Genomic DNA, 17,916 nt, shown 5'->3' on the forward strand with positions numbered 1-17,916 from the left:
GGTCAGAGTTCATAACAGTAGGGCGGAGGCATGATGGCAGGAGCAGCCATCTTTTTTGTTGTTGTTGTTGTTTTTGTTTTTTGAGACAGAGTCTCTCTATGTAGTCTTGGCTAGTCTGGAACTCACTATATAGATCAGGTTGGCCTTAAACTCAGAGAGATTCACTTGCTTCTGCATCCTTAGTGCTGGGATTAAAGGCATGCACCACCACACCAGGTTTAAGAGTTCACATCTTGATCCACAAGCAGGAGGCAGAAATCGAGATTGTCTAAAGCCTTTTGAAGTTTCAAAGCCTAACCCTAGTGACACACCTCCTCCAACAAAGCCACACCTCCTAATCCTTCCCAAATAGTTCTACCAACTGAGGATCAAGTATTCAAACATGATCATATGGGGGCCAGTCTCACTCAGACCACCACATTCCACTCCCTGGTCCCCATAGGCACACGGATATATCATAATGCAGAATGCATTAGTCCAACTCCAAGTCCCCAAAGTCTTTCACAGTCTCAACACTGTTAAAAGCAAACCACATACTTCTGACATATAGTGATGGAATATGCATTACTATTCTGAAAAAGGAGGGATGGGATATAGTGGGGAAATACCGAGGCAAAGCAAGATTTAAAACATAGCAGAGCTAAACTCAAACTCTTTAGCTCCATGTCTAGTATCAGAGGGTTTAGACGGCTCCACCCTTCTGGTTTTGTGGTCTGCAACATACGTCTCTCTCTTGGCCCTGGTACCACTCTCTATTGTGTGCAGCCACCTAGAGTGAAGTCAGAATACAGGTAAGAAAAAGAATGCTCTGTGTTGGGCTGTCTCAAATTTTAAAGTCAAATATTACAACCCATCCTGACCTAAAATGCTTCCAGGCCCCTAATTGCCTATAAAAACAGTTTTTAAAAATTTAATACAGTGCTCTTAGGGCTTGGACTTCCAATCCTGCGACATGGCTAAATGCACCAAGAAGGCTGGGATCGTGGGGAAATATGGGTTCCATTATGGTGCCTCCCTCTGGAAAATGGTGAATAAAACTGAAATCAGCCAGCCCACCAAACACACTTGCTCCTTCTGTGGCAAGACCAAGATGAAGAGACGCGCCGTTGGCATCTGGAACTGTGGTTCCTGCATGGAAACAGTAGCTGGTGGGGTCCTGGACCTCCAACATCACTTCTGCCGTCACAGTGAAGTCTGCCATCAGAAGACTGAGGAGCTGAAAGACCAGTGGAAGCATATGGTTTGAGACCTGCCTAGCCTGTGATAAATGGGCTAGTTTACACAACAAAAATTTTATACTGGCACTCTGCATCCTCTACTGTCCGACTCCCGCCTAGTTAGCTCTATCAGCTGATGTCAGCCCACCTGCCATTCTCCAACTCCTTACCCAGTAAGAGATTCTGTTGGTCATTGCTGTCACTAGACATCTGAACAATGTGATGAAAAGGCTTCTTTTGGGTCACAGTTTCAGAGGGTGAAAGGTCATCTTGATGGGAAGGAGAATGGTAGGAACAGCTCAGCCTATGCTGTCAGAGCAGCAGGCAGAGAGCTTGGGATCAGAACCAGCGGTGGGAATTGCCTTCAAAGGCCTCTAAAGGCCTGCCTTTCCCAGCCAACCCTCAGCGCCTAAAGACCCTGCAACCTTCAGAACAGCACCACAGGATGGGGGACAAGCGTTCAAATCATGAGCCTGTGGGGACACTTCAGATTCAAGTCATAGCAGAAACTACTTTCGAAGGAAAATCAATCCCAGCCGCCTGGTGGTGGTGCACGCCTTTAATCCCAGCATTCGGGAGGCAGAGGCAGGTGGATCTCTGTGAGTTCGAGACCAGCCTGGTCTACAGAGTGAGTTCCAAGACAGCCAGGGCTACACAGAGAAAACCTGCCTCTAAACAAAACAAAACAAATCAATCCCAATCTCCCCTGCCCCTCACCCTGTCATGAGCAATGTTCTACAGAGGTCCATATGGGGGAACCCAGCCACCTGGTCCTCAGGCACTGAAACATATGTGGGGTTTATTTATTTTTATTTTTTTATTTTTTAGTTTTTTAGTTTTTCGAGACAGGGTTTCTCTGTGTAGCTTTGTACCTTTCCTAGAACTCACTCTGTAGCCCAGGCTGGCCTCAAACTCAGAGAGATCTACCTGCCTCTGCCTCCCTAGTGGTGGGATTAAAGGCGTGTGCCACCACTGCCCGGCCATATGTGAAGTTTAAAGTTCTAAGTCTGGGTTAACTTGTTACACAGCATTGGATCTCCCCATGAGTAATTCCTTCTTGTTCTTCCTGTCTTGGCTCAGACTCCTCCTCTTCCTGGAAGCCTTCCCTAACTTCCTGCCCACGACATCAGATGTTATAGCCTTCCAATGTCCTCTACATCTTCTCTAGCAATACCACCTGGATGTTGCCTTAGAGAGCGACTCCATTCCATCTGATTTGTTGTTTGTTATGAATGTTTGGCCTAACTTAGGCTTGTTTCTGGCTAACTCTTTTAACTTAAATTAAGCTGTTTTCCTTTATCTATGTTTTGCCTTAGGAGGTTTTTTGTTTTTTGTTTTAACCTACTTTCTGTATATGTTAATTTTACTGCTTCTCACATCTGCTGGCTGGCGGCTGCCTGGCTGGCCCTGGGCATCTCCCTTGTTCTCTCCTCTCTTCTTTTTCTCTCATTCTTCCTCTCTAGCCTAGATTTCTCCTACTACATATTCTCTCTGCCTGTCCCGCTATCCCTCTCCCCTTTATTAGACCTCTCAGCTCTTTATTAGACCAATCAGGTGCCTTTGGCAGGCAAGGTGAAACAAATGTAACACGTCTTTACATAATTAAACACACATCCTTGTATCCTTAAATAAATACAAGAGAAACAAATATAACACAGTTAAAGTAATATTCCACAGCATGAAGAACAAATGTAACACATCTTTACACAGTTAAAATATTATTCCACAACACTCCCCTCCCCTTCCCTCCTCTCCCCTCTCCTCTCTTCCCCTTTCCCTTCTTTTCTCCTCCCCTTCTCTCCCATTTCTCCTACTCCCTCACCTTCCCTTCCTCTTTCCCGACATGGACAGTTCACATTAATTTGAGATGATTTTTTCACCTTCAGTTGAAAGAGTTCAAACAACCTCACCCCTATGGCATGGAGTTGGGGCTGGGGCTCCCAGCTCTTGGACCTTCCCTTACTCTGTACTTACCCCACAAAGTTGTACCCAACACTGGTACCCTGCCCCAGGTTATTGCCTCACACTTTTGCTAACCTCCTCCCCGATTTCTTGAAATCAAAGCTGCGCCATGTTCATCTCTACAGGCAGACCATATCCCATGAAGAAGCGTCAGTGAATAACCGCACAAGGAATGAGCAAGCACCTTCTGGCTGGTCAGAGGGCTTAAATGGAGCAAGAAAGCATAGCCACATTTTCAGAGACATATTTTCTGAGATCTAATTCCTTTAAATCCTCACTGAGTTTGACAAAGGGTTATTGTATTTTAATCTCTCTTCATCCAGACCAGGCTGAACCAGCCACTCCTATGAAACACGAACTAGTGTCTCATTACAGAAAACAAACCCAACCCAAATATTCCCTGCCTAAAACAACGAGCAGTGATGTTTCTGGCAGGGGTGGGTAGAAGAGAGTGTGCATGTGGGGTCAAGGAAGTTTCTCCCTTCTGGACATTCTTTTGTATGGAGTGATCATTCAGCAAGCCTTTAATGAGCACCTACTGCATGCCAGACACTACTATGCTACTTCATTCTCACAGGGAACATTGGGAGCTTAATTTTTTTTTTTTTTTTTTTTTTTTTTTGCAGTCCTGTGGGAATCTAGTAGGGATCAACTGGTTGCCTCTGCTCAGGGCATCTCAGAGGTCCAGTCAAGCTATCCAGCAGGGCTGTAATGTCCCAAGATATAGACAATATATACTGGAGCTGACCAATCCCTGTCCAATCACATGCACATGGTCGTTGTTGATTCCTTTGCAATCTATCACGTGACATCCATGGAGGGCAGCTCCCTTCTTCAAGAGATCATGAATTACTGTCTGAGACAGAAGTTGCTATATTTTGTAACGTAATTTCAGAACAGACATCAATATGTGATGTTCTGTTCATTTGGCACAAGTTAGTAAATCCATCCATGCTCTGGGGGAAGGCGATGACTCAGGATTCCAACACCTGGAGTCAGCCATCTGCCACAGGAAAGGACTTATTATTCCTTAGTTTCAGGCCTGTCCATAGCCATTTAAGCAATGCCTCCTGGTCAGCCACCTAGAGACTTCTCTGACTCCAAAAGTGGTCTCCTTGGCTGGCTGGGGTGAAATGGAGGCAGAGGAATGCCAGCGTGTGTTTCTTGATTGCAATGTAAGCGATTACTCACAATTCAGTGGCTTAAACACTTGGTATCATGTAGTTCCTAGGGGTCAGGATTTAGGAGTAGCTTAGCTGGAGAATTCTGGCTCAGGGTCTCCCCAAGAGATGGACTAAAGTGTAAGCCAGGATGTAGCTCTGAGGCATGACCTGGGCTGAGGAGGCTTGCTGGAGGGCTTCCTCACCTGGCTGTGTGGACTGCTCTAAGAGAATGATGCCTGAGCATCCTTAGGGGATGGCACTGGGACTTCCCCCAGAAAAGTGATTCAGGAGAGACTTGACGAAGGCGTGATGCCTCTTGGAACCTAGCCTCAGGAGTCACACCTTCTGCAATATCCTGTTGAGTTACATAACGACCTATTCACTGTGGGAGGCGACTATATAAGGGCCTGGGGCTGTTGGTGGATGAAGACCACTGGAGGCTGAATACCACAGAACACCACAAGATCATTAGTTCCCAAACTCAACAGTTACTAGTTGCTGCCATGTTCAAAGAGGTCCAGAGCATTCCCACACATTGTAGCACATGTCTGACTTCCTTTGCTCCACCTCCCACTGTCTCCTGGGTGGACTGACACATGGGATTGGCAACCTGCTTGGCTTTCAAAACTCAGCAGTCCCCACAGAGTCTATTGGTGACATGGCCACTCCATTCCCATCCTCTCTGTCCTATGGGAAGACCCTGGACTCTTCTGCCTTAGACATGTGCCTTTCTATACACATTGGGCACTGAGTGGATGGTGGGACAGGGTGGTGGCCATCCAAGCTCCTTCAGGAAGCTTCCATTCAAGTTGGGGGTTTGAGTACTACTTAATCCAATCATGAGTTGTGCCAAATCCTCCCAAGGAAAATCACAGGACATTAGATAATAATGATTGGCCTCTTCTCTGTGCAGTATTTGAACAGTCAAGTGATTTAGGCAGGACAGGAGTTTACCATTAAGTTACAATGTAAGTGTTCAGCAATACAGAATAGTGGACCCAACAACATGGATGCTTATTTCTGTCTTGTAGAAAACCATGGAACTACTGAGTGACAAGAACTGGGCTTTTTCTGTCCTGTCACTTTGTTCTGTGTGGTTTCTATTGCATGGTCCAACATCCTAGGCAGCTAGCTGGATAAAGGGACAGAGAGGACAAAGAGGATGCACAAATTATTCTTTCTTCCTTCCTTTCTCTCTCTCTCCCTCTTTCTTTTTTGTTTTTTGAGACAGGGCTTTTCTGTGTAACAGTCCTGGTTGACCTGGAACTTGCTCTGTAAGTCAGGCTGGCCTCGAACTCAGAGATCCACCTGTCTCTGCCTCCCGAGTGCTGGGATTGAAGGCGTGCGCTACCTCTCCCCAGCTGCACCCACTCTTCTTAAAGCCATATTCTCCTACACTTCAATAATCCGGTCACATAGACACACTTAGCTGCAAGGGAAGCTGTAACATGCAAGTTTCTATGTGCCCATCTAACAGCTGAGAGCTTTCTTTCTGTGTAAAAAATATCCACACCAGTCAATCCTATCCTCATTTACTCTGCTGAGCATCTGCTGTCCTTGGTCATGTTAAAGTGCACATCTGAGATGCTTTAGGAGGTATGGGCTAAGGAGGAGGATGGCCCCAGAGATGCCCAAGTAGCTAGTCTCTGAACCACCTTCTGAAAAAGGGAAGATATGAGATCAAATGTCCACAATGCACAACTTCTGTCTTGGGGTTATCTGTACCCAGAGGTTACTGAAGGCCCCTTGATTCTTTGCGCTGTTCCCAGGTTCTGGGCCAGGCTGAGATTGTCTCATTTCCCATAAGAGCATGGGGTGCTTGTTGAGTGAATGAATGACTTGGAGTGGAATATGGGTTGTCAGAAGGAGAAGGAACTGGTGGGACCATGGTTCATGCACTTCCGATCTTGGATTTTGCTGCCCATTTTCTCCTTCAGGAAATCAAGCAGCTGTTTCCATCAATTTTTAAGTCGGAAAACTGCCCACAGGTCCTGCTTTTTCAAACTTGGGCCCCCACTTTCCTCCCTGAGTTTGTCTTGGGTCACTACAACTTTGAAGAAGGCATCAGCAACAGAACCCAGGCAAGTTCAGTGGTCAGATTTCTCCTACATCGGTGTTCTAGTTTGCTTTTCTTTGCCGTGACAAACTCTGACCAAAGCAACTTGGGAGCAAAGGGTTTATTTGGCACACGCATCCACACCACAGTCCTTCATTTACTCAAGGCAGGAACCATGCAGCAGAAATTGAAGCAGGGACCGGTGAAGGGTAGGCTGCTGCCTGGCTCCCCTGCTCACATGCAGCTAAGCCTTCTGATCCTAGGCTTACCTGCCTAGGGATGGTGTTACCCACAGACGGGTGGGCCTCCCTGTATCAATTAGGAACCAAGAAAACATCACAGACATGCCCACAGGCTGATGTGATGGAGGTAATTCTTCAACTGAGGTTCCCCCTTCCCAGGTATGTCAAGTTGACAACTAAGATCGTCAGACAGACAACAGGCTTGGAGTTCAACTCCTTCCTCCTCTGGCCCTGCAAGCTGAGGGAGCTGTTCTCTGCACTTCTGTGTTTCTGAGAGCTGAGGCTCAGGGGGCAATCAGCTTTGCCATACTTAACAGTGCAAACCCCAAACCTCTGGATAATCCTGCACGGGCCTGACTTCAAGGTGGGTAGATGCTCAAAGAATACTAGTTGGCACCAACCCTAAATGGAAGACGATAAAAGCAGAAAATTAAGCACAACCCTAACAGGTGGAGAAGCTCTCAGTAGATGCCAGGCTGTTCAAATAACCAGGGTCCCAATGTCTCCTTTGATACCTAGGAAAAGCCAGGGTATATGCAGATGGAGAAAAGGGTGGTGGCAGATCCCAGGAGGCAGATGGCTGTTCCTGAGAGGCAAAGGATACCTAGTGGCCTTTGCCAGTCCAGGACTGCGTTGCCCACCCCCAAGTTTTAGCCCTCACCCAGAGCTAGCGCCACGCAAGGACTCTAATTTGCAACATTCTCTCTGATCTTCACAACGCAATGGCTTTATTTTACAAACACAAAACCCACTGCTAGAGGCAAAGGGATTTGCCCTGAGGCCCCACACAGACTAGGAAAGAAGATCAGAGGGCAAAAGGAACCAAAGCTTGACTCCTGAGTCCTGGGGAACTGGGTTGGGGCAGCATCCCACTCCCAACCCGCCCCAGCCCGCCGGCCCTTGGGCCCCTTTAACCGGGCAGCGGAAGGGGCGGCCGGGGGAGGCGGCGGCGCCCAATGGGCTGCGCGGAGCGTCACTTCCCGGCGGCGGGAGGCGAGTGGCGAGTGTCGGGCCGGCTGGCGGGGGCGGGGCGGCCAAGGAGGCGTTGGCAGCGGGCTCGGACCCACGCGGCGCTGCGGCCCGCCTGGCCTGCAACGCTCCCACCGGCTCGGCGGCACGATGCCCTTTGACTTCAGGAGGTGAGTGAGGCACCGTCCCGAGGCCCTCTCTGCAGCCGGCGACGACCCCCGCAGCGTGCAAACGCGACCCCGGTGCACGCCTCAGCAGGCTCTGGGGGACCGCGGCCTTCCCCTGGGCTCGGAGCCCTACCCCCTCACCCCCTCGTGCAGCCCGGGCCAGCCCACGCAACTCTCTTTCCGCAGCGCGGGGGTCCCCAGCTTGCATTCCCCTCCCCCAACCTGGGGACCAAATCTCCTCCCAACTCCCAAATAAAAGGAGCCATCATCCTCAGGCTCTCTCCCCAGCCCTTCCTAATGGACCCCACCCAGGCTGACAGGTGGGGCCGGGCGCCTGGCCTTGCCCCGTGGGATCTCAGGGCTGCAGCCCCATCCAGTCTGGCAGCAGCTGAAGAAGCTTAGTTCTTCAGAACCTCAGAGTCCCCTGCCCTCCAGATACAGAGACCTGTCCCCCCAGCCCTGGCCCTGTGCTCTGGGTTTGGGGACAGTGTGCAAAGAGGAGGAGGCTGGGGTCTTGGGGCTCTGCACAAGGGCCGGGCATTCTGCAGGCCCTACAGTGCATGCCTTTGTAGGGTCCTCTGCCTCCTGGAATGCTATTGTAGAGGGCCAGGCCTCCTGGAAGCCTGCCTGGGAAGGGCCTCCCCCCACCAGACATTCCCTTGAGATAAGAAGCACCGAGATGCCTGGGCTGGTGGGATGCTTTGGAGGAACGGGATTCTGGCCCTTGCCCCCCCACCCAGCTGCTTCATATATTCTAGAGGCTGGAAGCAAAGGCTTGGGGTGCAGCCCCTCGCTGCTCAGCTGGCTGGCCCCAGCAGGTGTCTGGGTGCGCTCAAAATATCGGTTTCACCTCTTGCAAATTGGTACTAAAAATAAGGTCCCCACCTGGAAGGAGAAGGGGTATGAGGCACCCCTGTCTCCGCAGGCTGGAACTCAGAAGTAGGGCATCCATGAATGAGGGGCTCTGTGAGCGAGTGTTCTCCATAGCTAGAAAACAGTTATTCCCCCGTCTGTCACAGTGTCCACTCCTCCCCTTACTGGTGTGCATGAAGACAGAACAGAGTGACAGTCAACCCAGAAAATGCCCAAGCTCACTGTCACATCATGGTGCCTGGGCACTTTGGGATCTAAGCCTAGAGAGGACATTGGCCTCAGACCACTTGACCAGCTGAAGTGGTTTTTAGCCCATCCTGGGCACTGGTACCATTTGGCAAACCAACTCCTTTGAGGCAGCCCTGTGGTTGATACTTGGGCTAAGATAAATGCACACAGACATATGGCAGCTTTGAATCTGGAGAGCCTGTGGCAGCAGTCAGGATCAGTCCCAATGCCAATGTATCTATGCAGAAAGAAGGGCACCGGACACATGCAGGTCCCCCAAATCTTCCTTCCAGGGCTGACTATGAAGGTTCCCGATCCTTTTCTGTCCCTGATGGTTCAGCGAGTTCTAGGGATTTTTGAGTTTGTTGAAGAAATCACTGCTCTGGTCACTTGATCTTTTCAACTCGCTCCTCCCGCCTTCGTGCTAGAAGGGCAGGGCACACCTGGGTTCCAGTTGGAAGTTTGGGGGCAGGTGAGGTGAAAAAAGGGAACCATCTGGAACCAGCCAGCTCTTGCTTTCGCCTTGGCTGTCTTGCCTGTCACCAGCCAGTTTAAACCATTGACATTTAAAGAGTACACAGCCCAGCTCTGAGCTGCTGCTGCCCTGGGGCTTCCTGGACATGCTACAGTTGCCATGGGGTCCTCACCAATGGGAGTTCAGTAAGTTCCTGCATGCTTGGGCTTGCTGGAGAACAGTGAGAATGGATTCCCCCGCTGTGTGATCACCTCATGCAGGGTGAGTGTGTGCCCAGCAAACGTGCCCTCCTTCACATTTTGACACAACAGTGCTCTGGGGCTCACTATGAAGGAAGGTTCCACTGCTCTACAGACCTCTCCCGCTTCCGGGGCCACTCAGCAGTTTGCTGAGTGTCGTACCTAATGTTTAGCCCTTTGCCATTTGTTCCCCCATTGAGAGATGGGTGGCACGTGGCACAGCCCTTGTAGCATTCCCAGAGGAGACAGACAGACAGACTGCCATGACTGGATTCCAGCAGCATCCACTGTACAAGCGGACTTACCATCCATCCCTTTGTCATTTAAGAGTGTGTGAATCTTCCTTTTAAACCATGGGGAGACTCCTGGCAGAAGCACTTTGCATGTATACAGATAAAGCTGGAATTGGAGTTTGGGCTGTTGGCACCGAAGACTTAGCTCTGGGGCACAAAGGGAAAGTTGGAGGCCCAGCACCCTGTCAAGTCCTTGAATAGTGGAGAGCCCAGAGGGCATGCAGTGATTAGAACAACCCCCACCCCAGTTCACGACCAAGGGGAAACCAGCTTCTTAACTCTGGTGTGTTTTCCTGCCTCTGAAATGGGTGTGATCGGCATCCACACATGAGAGCAGGCGGTGTGAGGACAAGGCAGGCAGCAGGAAGTTCTGGCCTCTGCCTCTCATCGTTATTGTAGCCTTTCACTGAGGTGCGCTCTCTCCTGCCACTCTGTAATTAGTGAATTGTTATGCGTAGTCTCTTCCCTTCATCAGTATCTGATCTCCTAAGGGCAAGGATTTATGTCCCATTTACACAGGGTCATATCTGCAGCGCCTAGAATGGTGCTTGGCTGGAGGTGCTCCTTGGGCACGACACGCCTCTCCAGGTTGTCTAGAGAGCTGTAGGTATAGTGTGATTGCGTATGCCAGCTGCTGGTGGAGAATTCCGCATCCTTATTTCCTGTCTTTGGTGCTTAGAGTGGAATCCAGGGCCTCGCGCATGCTAAGCAAGCTCTCTACCACTGCGCTATATCCCAAGGCCCTCTCTCTTCATCCGTGAATTGGCCCTTTCTGAGTTTTAGGGGTTAAGGGAGGAGGCTGAATGCAGGGGAGAGGGACTGGTGGCCTTAAGTGATTAGTGTGTTTGCTTTGCTCCTGTTAAGCAGTTTAACTGATACTGATCATTGAACTTACAGAACTGGCTTTGTGACCTAGGTCCGTGGGTGTTGTCCCCAGTTCCGGCTGGCAAATGGCACTTGCTCCTTGCCACTCCAGAGGCTTTGGCAGCTCCCCCCCCCCGGATCCTGAGCCCCTCTTTCAGGAAAGAGATGCAATGGGCAGGCAGCTCTTGCACAGTGGCCGCCCCCAGGTTGAAACTCTATGGTCTAAGAGTGCTGCTCCCTCCCTGGTTATCTGTGCTCACTTCAGGGGGGGGGAGAGGGGGGACGTGTGTGCTGCCTCATTTGGGGGCCGTTTGTGGGGCAAGAGGGCTGTCCTGCAGTACAGGGCCCCGGTATCGGATTCAGATTCTGATTCATGGGGCCCAGTACAAAACGAAAGTTCAGCTCTACTGAGAAAGGATAGAGAGTTTCGGGATGGGGACCGCTCTGAACTTGGGACCTCGTGTGACCGCACAGGTCATTTGCCTGTGGTGTTAGTCGCATGGTGGTGACTTGGTTTGGCCTCCATCACAGCTTACTCTGGCTTTCCAAAGGTCTCCCTCAGGGCACTGGAGTGGACCTTGCAAAGGTTTTCTTTGCTCCCCTCCCCGCTTTTCCTGTTTGCAGTGCTGGGAATGGAACCCAGGGCCTTGCACATACTAGGCAAATGTTCTACCACTGAGCCACACGTGTCCCCAGTCTGGCCCTCTGGAAGTTGGCTTGAGTTTTTCCGCATCCCACTTTCAGCCTCCAAATGAGTGACATTGATCTGAGAAGTCAAGCCTGGTCTCCTTAGTACCGGACGTGGCTTCCCCAGTGGGCCCTGCCGAAAGCTGAAGTCCCTTACACCCTGATAGGCTGAGGCCAGCCACCACTGATGCTCTGAGGTCAGAGTTAGCCATCAACCGAGGACTGAATGCCTCCCTTTCTATCTCCACAGTCCAGAAAGAACTGGAGACTAATAGGAACACATACTTCACAGCATGTTTATAAAAATATAACGGAAATTCAGTCTAGACGTAGTATGACCTGCAAAAGCCAGGGGTTCAAGTTTATTGAGCACGTACTAGTGCTGAGCACCGTTGCGCAGACCCATATGCAAGGCAGGCCCTGAAGGCATTCCCAGTCATTCCATCAGAGTGAGCCCGCTGAGGAACGAGGTCACGAACAAGGCGATTGCAGGAGCTGGCACCACGCTGCTGTGTGCTTCTAGAGCTCCTGTGTCCCGTGGGCTGGAAGCGTGTTCTTCCCTGGTCCCTGAATTCAGAGAGAAGCAAATCCTCCTCTAATTGGATGCATCTCCTTCCTCCACTAATCCTGACCCAGCAGTGCCCATTATGAAGCTTCAAACCATCTATACACACTCACATTCCTCTCTTTCTTCCCCCCTTCCTCTCGCCTTCTCTCTAACACCCGATTCTAGAATTTTCTAAAATCAGTTTTTGCTAATGTCCCGCACTGCTGACATCTGGAAGTTTAGGGGTCCATAGCTATGTTCACATGCTCGACTGGAAAAGTCTCTCCTCTCAGGCCATTTGGATTCTTGACAGTGGTGAGGAAGGTATTCCGGCTAAAGCTTGCCCTGCACCTCTAAATCAGTGAGCCAGCACCCTGGTTAACCATGGGCATTGTTTGAAATCAGGACAGAGCCAGCTGTGGGTCTCTGCGAACATGAGTTAAAAAGGATTGCTCTAAATTGGAAGAGTCATGGGCAAGTGGGCTAGAGCCCTGAGGGGAGCAGGGGATTGGTGGAGCCCTGGCAGCAGCCTGGGGGGAAGAGTTCTGGCCCTACTGTGTGACCTTAAATAGTCTGTTTTTCTATTTCTACAGTGGCCAATAAAGAGAGTCAGTCACAGAATCTGCCACACACACACACACACACACACACACACACACGACACACACAACTGGACATTAAACACAGGGCTGGACTGGCGTATTTCCACTGTGCGATACTGCCACTCTTTTTGAGATAGGACTTGCTAAGTTGCCCATACTGGCCTGGAATTTGAGATCCTCCTGCCTCAGCTCAAGTAGTGGTTTTCATGCGTGTGCCACCTGTCCTTTCTGTTACCGTCTTCGCTCTTCAAAGTGAAGTCTGGAGACCAACAGCATCACGCACGGTAAGCTTGTGGGGCATACAGGACCTCCATGCCCAACCTGACTCTGAGCCTGTGCTTTGACAAGTCCCTTGGTGATTAGAGTCATGTTGAGGTCTACAGAGCCCCCTCCGTGCCACTGACTGGACCCCACAGCTCTTCCAGCCTGTGCTCGCCCTCAGACACTTGGCTGCCATTGGAAAACCTCTGTGAAATCCTGCGGCGTGGAAGGAAGCAGGGTCCTGGTTCAGTCTAGCTGGTGCCAGATGTGTAGTCTAAGGAGACCGTTGAGTGCCTGGCACCATTTCTCAGAGTACAGTTTGGGCAGCAAAGCTCTAATGAGGAAGGGGTAATTAGCCTAATCATCTGTTGTCAATAGAGCTTGTAGGTCTATTAACCTAATTAATTGCATTGGTTATATATGTGGGGAAGTACAGGAGAGGCAGCCCTCCGGCACTCCTGTGTATTTGTTCTGGAAACTCATGGCCCACGGGGAAAGCAGGAGGAAGCAGGGTCATGGAAGAGGCTGTACAAAAGGCACCTCACCCACAGAGCCTCAGTCGTAACCTTGTTTCATAGCCATGGAGATCGAAGTTCTGGGTCTCAAGGAGCCCCTAGCACCAGGTGCATTCTGGTGGCACAATCTTCCTGTCCAGGAACACCAGCCACTCTCCAGGAACCTGCCTGCAGCAGAGCTGGACAGGAGGCAAGGACTGTCTGAAATGGACCCAGTGTGCCGCTCCTCCAAATAGTGGGAACCCTGCCCAAGATGAGAGGCCTGGCAGTGGCTAACCTTAATAATTAAGTGAACTCAGAGACCTGATGTGTATGTGTGCATAATAATGTGCTTATATTTGGAACGCCACGTAACCCGATTTTAACAATGCACAAAGGACCTTAATATACAGCTTTCAGAGAGCAGACAGGTGGCCAGAGGGGACTGGAGAAGTTCACCATCAGCCCTGGGAAATGAAAATCGAAACCAGCTAGAGCTGGTGGCTGTATCTGCTGCCTGCTGCTGGAATCAGGGCAGCTCCTGCAGCTTCCCTTCTCGCTCCCGTTTGAGGCTGGGTCTTGGCTGTTGTGAGGGTCGGGGGAGAGGATGTAATGCTGATGCTTCTTTAGCACTGAGCCAGTCCTGTGAGGTAGTTGATAATACTTTATTGTCCTTGATTTATTTATTTTAATTACCACACTATAAAATTGACTTTTTTGGTGTGCTTATAATGAAATTTAAGACCTGCTTATGAAGTCACAGCCACCATCTGGATACAGAACAGGTCCTGCGACCTAGCAGACTCTCAGGCTGTCACTTTATTGTCGGGTGCTATTAATTTGAGTTTTGAAATGCAGGACGAATATTCCTAAGAGACTGGTCTGCACAGTGCAGCATTCTTAGCTGTGGGCACCATGCCTGCAGCAGCTCAGCAGAAGATATTCATCTCGTGTAACTGAAACTCTGGCCACTGAACGGCTCCCTCCATCCCTTTCCTAGTCCCGGGGAACTGCCACTCTCTGCTGCTGTGGGCTTGCCTGGTTTTGAGAGTTCATAGAGAGGAGTCATTCTGTATTTGTCCTGTGGCCGACTTTTATCATTTAACACTGTCCTCTTATGTCCATCTGTCCCATCACAAATGCCAGGTGTCCTCCTTTTTAAGACTGTAGTATTCTGCCATGTACCCCTACCACCTTATTAACTGCTCGTCTTTCAATGGACATTGAGGTTGTTCCCACAGCGTGACTGTTGTGCTTAATCCTCAGCCAACAGAATGTGCAGACATCTCTTTGAGATTCTGAATTCAATTTGTGGGGAGCAATAAATGCCAAGTAACGGGGTTGCTGGGTAGGTGGTTCCAATAGTGGTTATACCGTTTGACAGTCCCAGCACCTTCCTGAGTCCCAACCCCCATGCCCTCACCAGCACTTAGTGTCTTGTTTTCGGATAATGTCATGCAAGATGTGCGGTGAGGCTCCAGGTGGCCGTGTCCCTGGTGATTAGTCCCGTGGAATACCTTTTCATACCCATTGGTCACTTGTTTGCCTTGTAACGTTGACTGGGATCTTTGACTTGGGGTGGCATATGCTTTTGCTCTTAAGTTGAAGGATTTCCTGTATGTTTTGGATATTACCTCCTCGTCAGATCTGTGGTTCGAGAATGTTTTCTCCCAGCTCCTAGGTTCCCTTTTCTCTCCAGTAACTATTTCCTCTGTAGATTCCGTTTTAGAATAGGGAGTTGGGGCCCAGAGCTGGGAAGTAACTGGCCAGGCACACAGCTGCTGAGTTGTGTGTGCAAGACTGAAATTCCAGAGCCCGGCACCTCACTGCAAGGACATCCTGCATCTCAGACACCTTGAGCTTACTGGTTTTCATGAATCCTGGCGAGGCCTTGTCTTCCCTCACAGTCCCACCAGAAGCCACTAGCGCGTAGGAGTTAGTCAAAATGACCCCCGGGAACTTTTGGAGTCTTGATGTTGCTTGGCCTGCTCTGATGTTTTGCTGGGTCCCAGAGTCCATTCATGGTAGACAGTGTCTCCAGATCTTCCAGGATTGTGACACATAGTTTGGGCCAGGACACTCTTCTCCATTACAAATACCCCAAAGGATAACTGAGCTCTGCCTGCCCTGAGCTCTTCCCCACCCCCCCACCCCACCCCCACCCATGTGGTGGACCTCTCATGACGGTTCTCACTGTTCACCAGCTGGGGGATCTGGACAGGTCCAGGTCTTAGTTTGCCTCATTTGTAGATTGGGGTGCTCCTTCATTGCAGGGATTTGGAGAGGTGCTGGCCTAGCAGCCATTTAATCCCTGCATTCTCACCGGAACTGGTGGACCACAGTGGTGGGCCAATGGTGTGTGACCACGGGGAGGAAGGGTCCTGGCTCTGCAGGGCTGCACACTTGAGAGTTCCTGGGGCAGGTTGGATCTGGGCTGCTCTTTGCAGCCATCATGGGTGAAGTCAGTGTACTTCCCTGAGAGGAAGCGTCACACTGAGATAATCAAAACCTGGCTGTGACTAGCTGGAGAGTGGTGCCCATGAGGAAAAGTGGCCTCAGTGGGTCTCTATGGCCTCCAGATCCCCTTGTCTTTTAAGAGATGATGAAAATCTTAAAACTAGGTACAAATGATTGGCAGTGGACTCCAGTCTTGTGTCTGTTAGCCACCATGATGGGCCAAACAAATCCCTGACTGGCACTGCTCAGTTCTGTGGCACACACACACTGTTTGGCCAGTGTGATCAGCATATGCTCACTGGATGGACAGGACTTTGAGCAGAACCCCTGGGACTCTTGGCCTGTGGCCAGAGGGACATGTCAGAGTTCTGTTCCCCTGGGCTGGCCTGGCTGAGGGCTTGGACTGGCACTTGAATTCCACTCTGAGCAGTACTGGAGGGCATGGCCAGGGTTGGCCAGTTCTCCTGAGGGGTGTACCCTTCCTCCACTGCGAATACCATCAGCTCCTGGACATCACCCCACCCTCAGGCCTCTCTGGGGCTGTGTTTCTCTGGCACCAAGTGTACCTAGTGGGCAGCCTGCATCTAGGGCTAGGCCAGAGGCTTGCCATGGATCTCCTTGGTTCACAGTTGGGGAGGAGCTTTATCCCCGCTGGCTTGAGAAGGACAGCTCTTGGCTACGATGCCACAGTGGCAGGTGACGCAGCTGAGATTTTCATGCATGTCTGTGACGTAAGAGCTGACTTTCTCAACAGTATCATATTCTGGAGGGTGTGTTATCACTTTATTTTCTTGGGGGTCATCCCACAGAAACCCCAGTGTTGGTTGTTATCTACTTAGTTCTGTTTATGGTTTGTTGCCATGGAAGCCGGGGGTGGGCAGTGGTAGGCCAGTGGTGAAGCCTGAGTGACTGTTTCCTGTCACTGAGGGCATCTTCGGTCAGGAAGTTACCATTGAGCCTGTGCTAAGGAGCTGCAAAGAGGGTGCAGGACTTCCTGTGTGGACCTGCAGGGCACTTCCCAGAGACTGGAGCTGCCAGGTGTGGGGGTTTGTTCACTGATCACTGGGGCCTGCTGTGTGCCAGGTGCTCTGGGATCTGGGGCGTAGACAAGCCCCTGTCCCTCACCCCTTGGATTTGGTTTTAGTTCTGACGTTTTACTTCTTATTTTTAAAAACTGAGTGAACTTTCAATTTTGAAGTGACTTTAGGTTTTCGAGAAGTTGTAGATAAGGCAGAGTTGCCCACTGTCCCCGCTGTGTACGCTGCCCGTCGTCACATGGCGTCATCCCGGCTCAGGAAGTGACGCTGGCATGTGCTTGCCAGAGCCAGACTTCCCTGGGGCCAGTGTCCCATCAGTGTTCAGTCTCCCATGCAGGCACGCACGTGCCTGCATGCTGCAACTCCTGTCCCTGCTGGCTGGGGCCATTGCACAGATCTTGGCTTTTATGACTTTGGCTGTCTTAAGAGCTCTCCAGGGGCCATGCAGCATGTCTCCCTCCTGAGCCTGTCTGACCTTTCTCACCGGTAGATGGAACGTGGGGCTAGGGAAGCTACCGGAGTGGGCAGGCCCTTCTGGGTTCCCCTCTCAGGACACCGTGACACATTGGTGATTCTGATCTGTCACCTCATTTCTGTCTCCTCCCTTGCTGCTAACAGACATTCTATTGGGAAGTTTGAGTCAATAGCAGAGGCCACACCACAGTGGGCGGCCGGATCACTTTCTGGCTGTGCTGATATGATGGCACAGGTGTGTGTGTGTGTGGGGGTGTGTGTGTGTGAGGTGCAGGCTCAGCCAGGACCTCGCTTCCTTTTGTCACAAACCTGCAGGGTGGGAGGTACTATCAGGGCTTTGCGTGGGGGTGGGCAATAACAAGGGGTATGGGAACCAAGTCCAGAGAAAGCTGGGAAGCTGGGAGTGGTGACTCTGGGCATATGATCTTAGCATTTGGAAGGCTGAGTCAGGAGGATTGCCCCAAGTATGAGGTCATCAGGGTCTACAGAGAAGACCCTGTCTCGAAATGAAATTGGATCTCTCACTTAGCACTGACAAGTGTTTTAAGGAACAGGAGACTTGTCCCAGAGTCTTTTTTTTTTTCCTCGTGTATATTTAAGGCATATAGC

At 50.6% G+C, this 17,916-nt stretch overlaps 1 protein-coding gene and 1 pseudogene across 1 annotated transcript in view; both read left to right on the top strand.

Moving 5' to 3' along the window:
* The first annotated feature begins 952 nt into the window (after positions 1-952).
* LOC131916478 (large ribosomal subunit protein eL43-like) lies at positions 953-1,220 on the top strand (annotated as a pseudogene).
* A 6,413-nt stretch (positions 1,221-7,633) lies between these two features.
* Positions 7,634-17,916, top strand: part of Ergic1 (endoplasmic reticulum-golgi intermediate compartment 1) — a 104,598-nt gene continuing 94,315 nt past the window's right edge. Inside the window, exon 1 of the mRNA XM_059270238.1 lies at positions 7,634-7,779. Within this exon, the coding sequence (XP_059126221.1) occupies positions 7,760-7,779 (20 nt within the window). The 5' untranslated portion in view covers positions 7,634-7,759. The remainder of the gene's footprint in view (positions 7,780-17,916) is intronic.

This window comes from Peromyscus eremicus, chromosome 8a (assembly GCF_949786415.1).
Source record: "Peromyscus eremicus chromosome 8a, PerEre_H2_v1, whole genome shotgun sequence".
Classification (NCBI taxonomy): Eukaryota; Metazoa; Chordata; class Mammalia; order Rodentia; family Cricetidae; genus Peromyscus; species Peromyscus eremicus.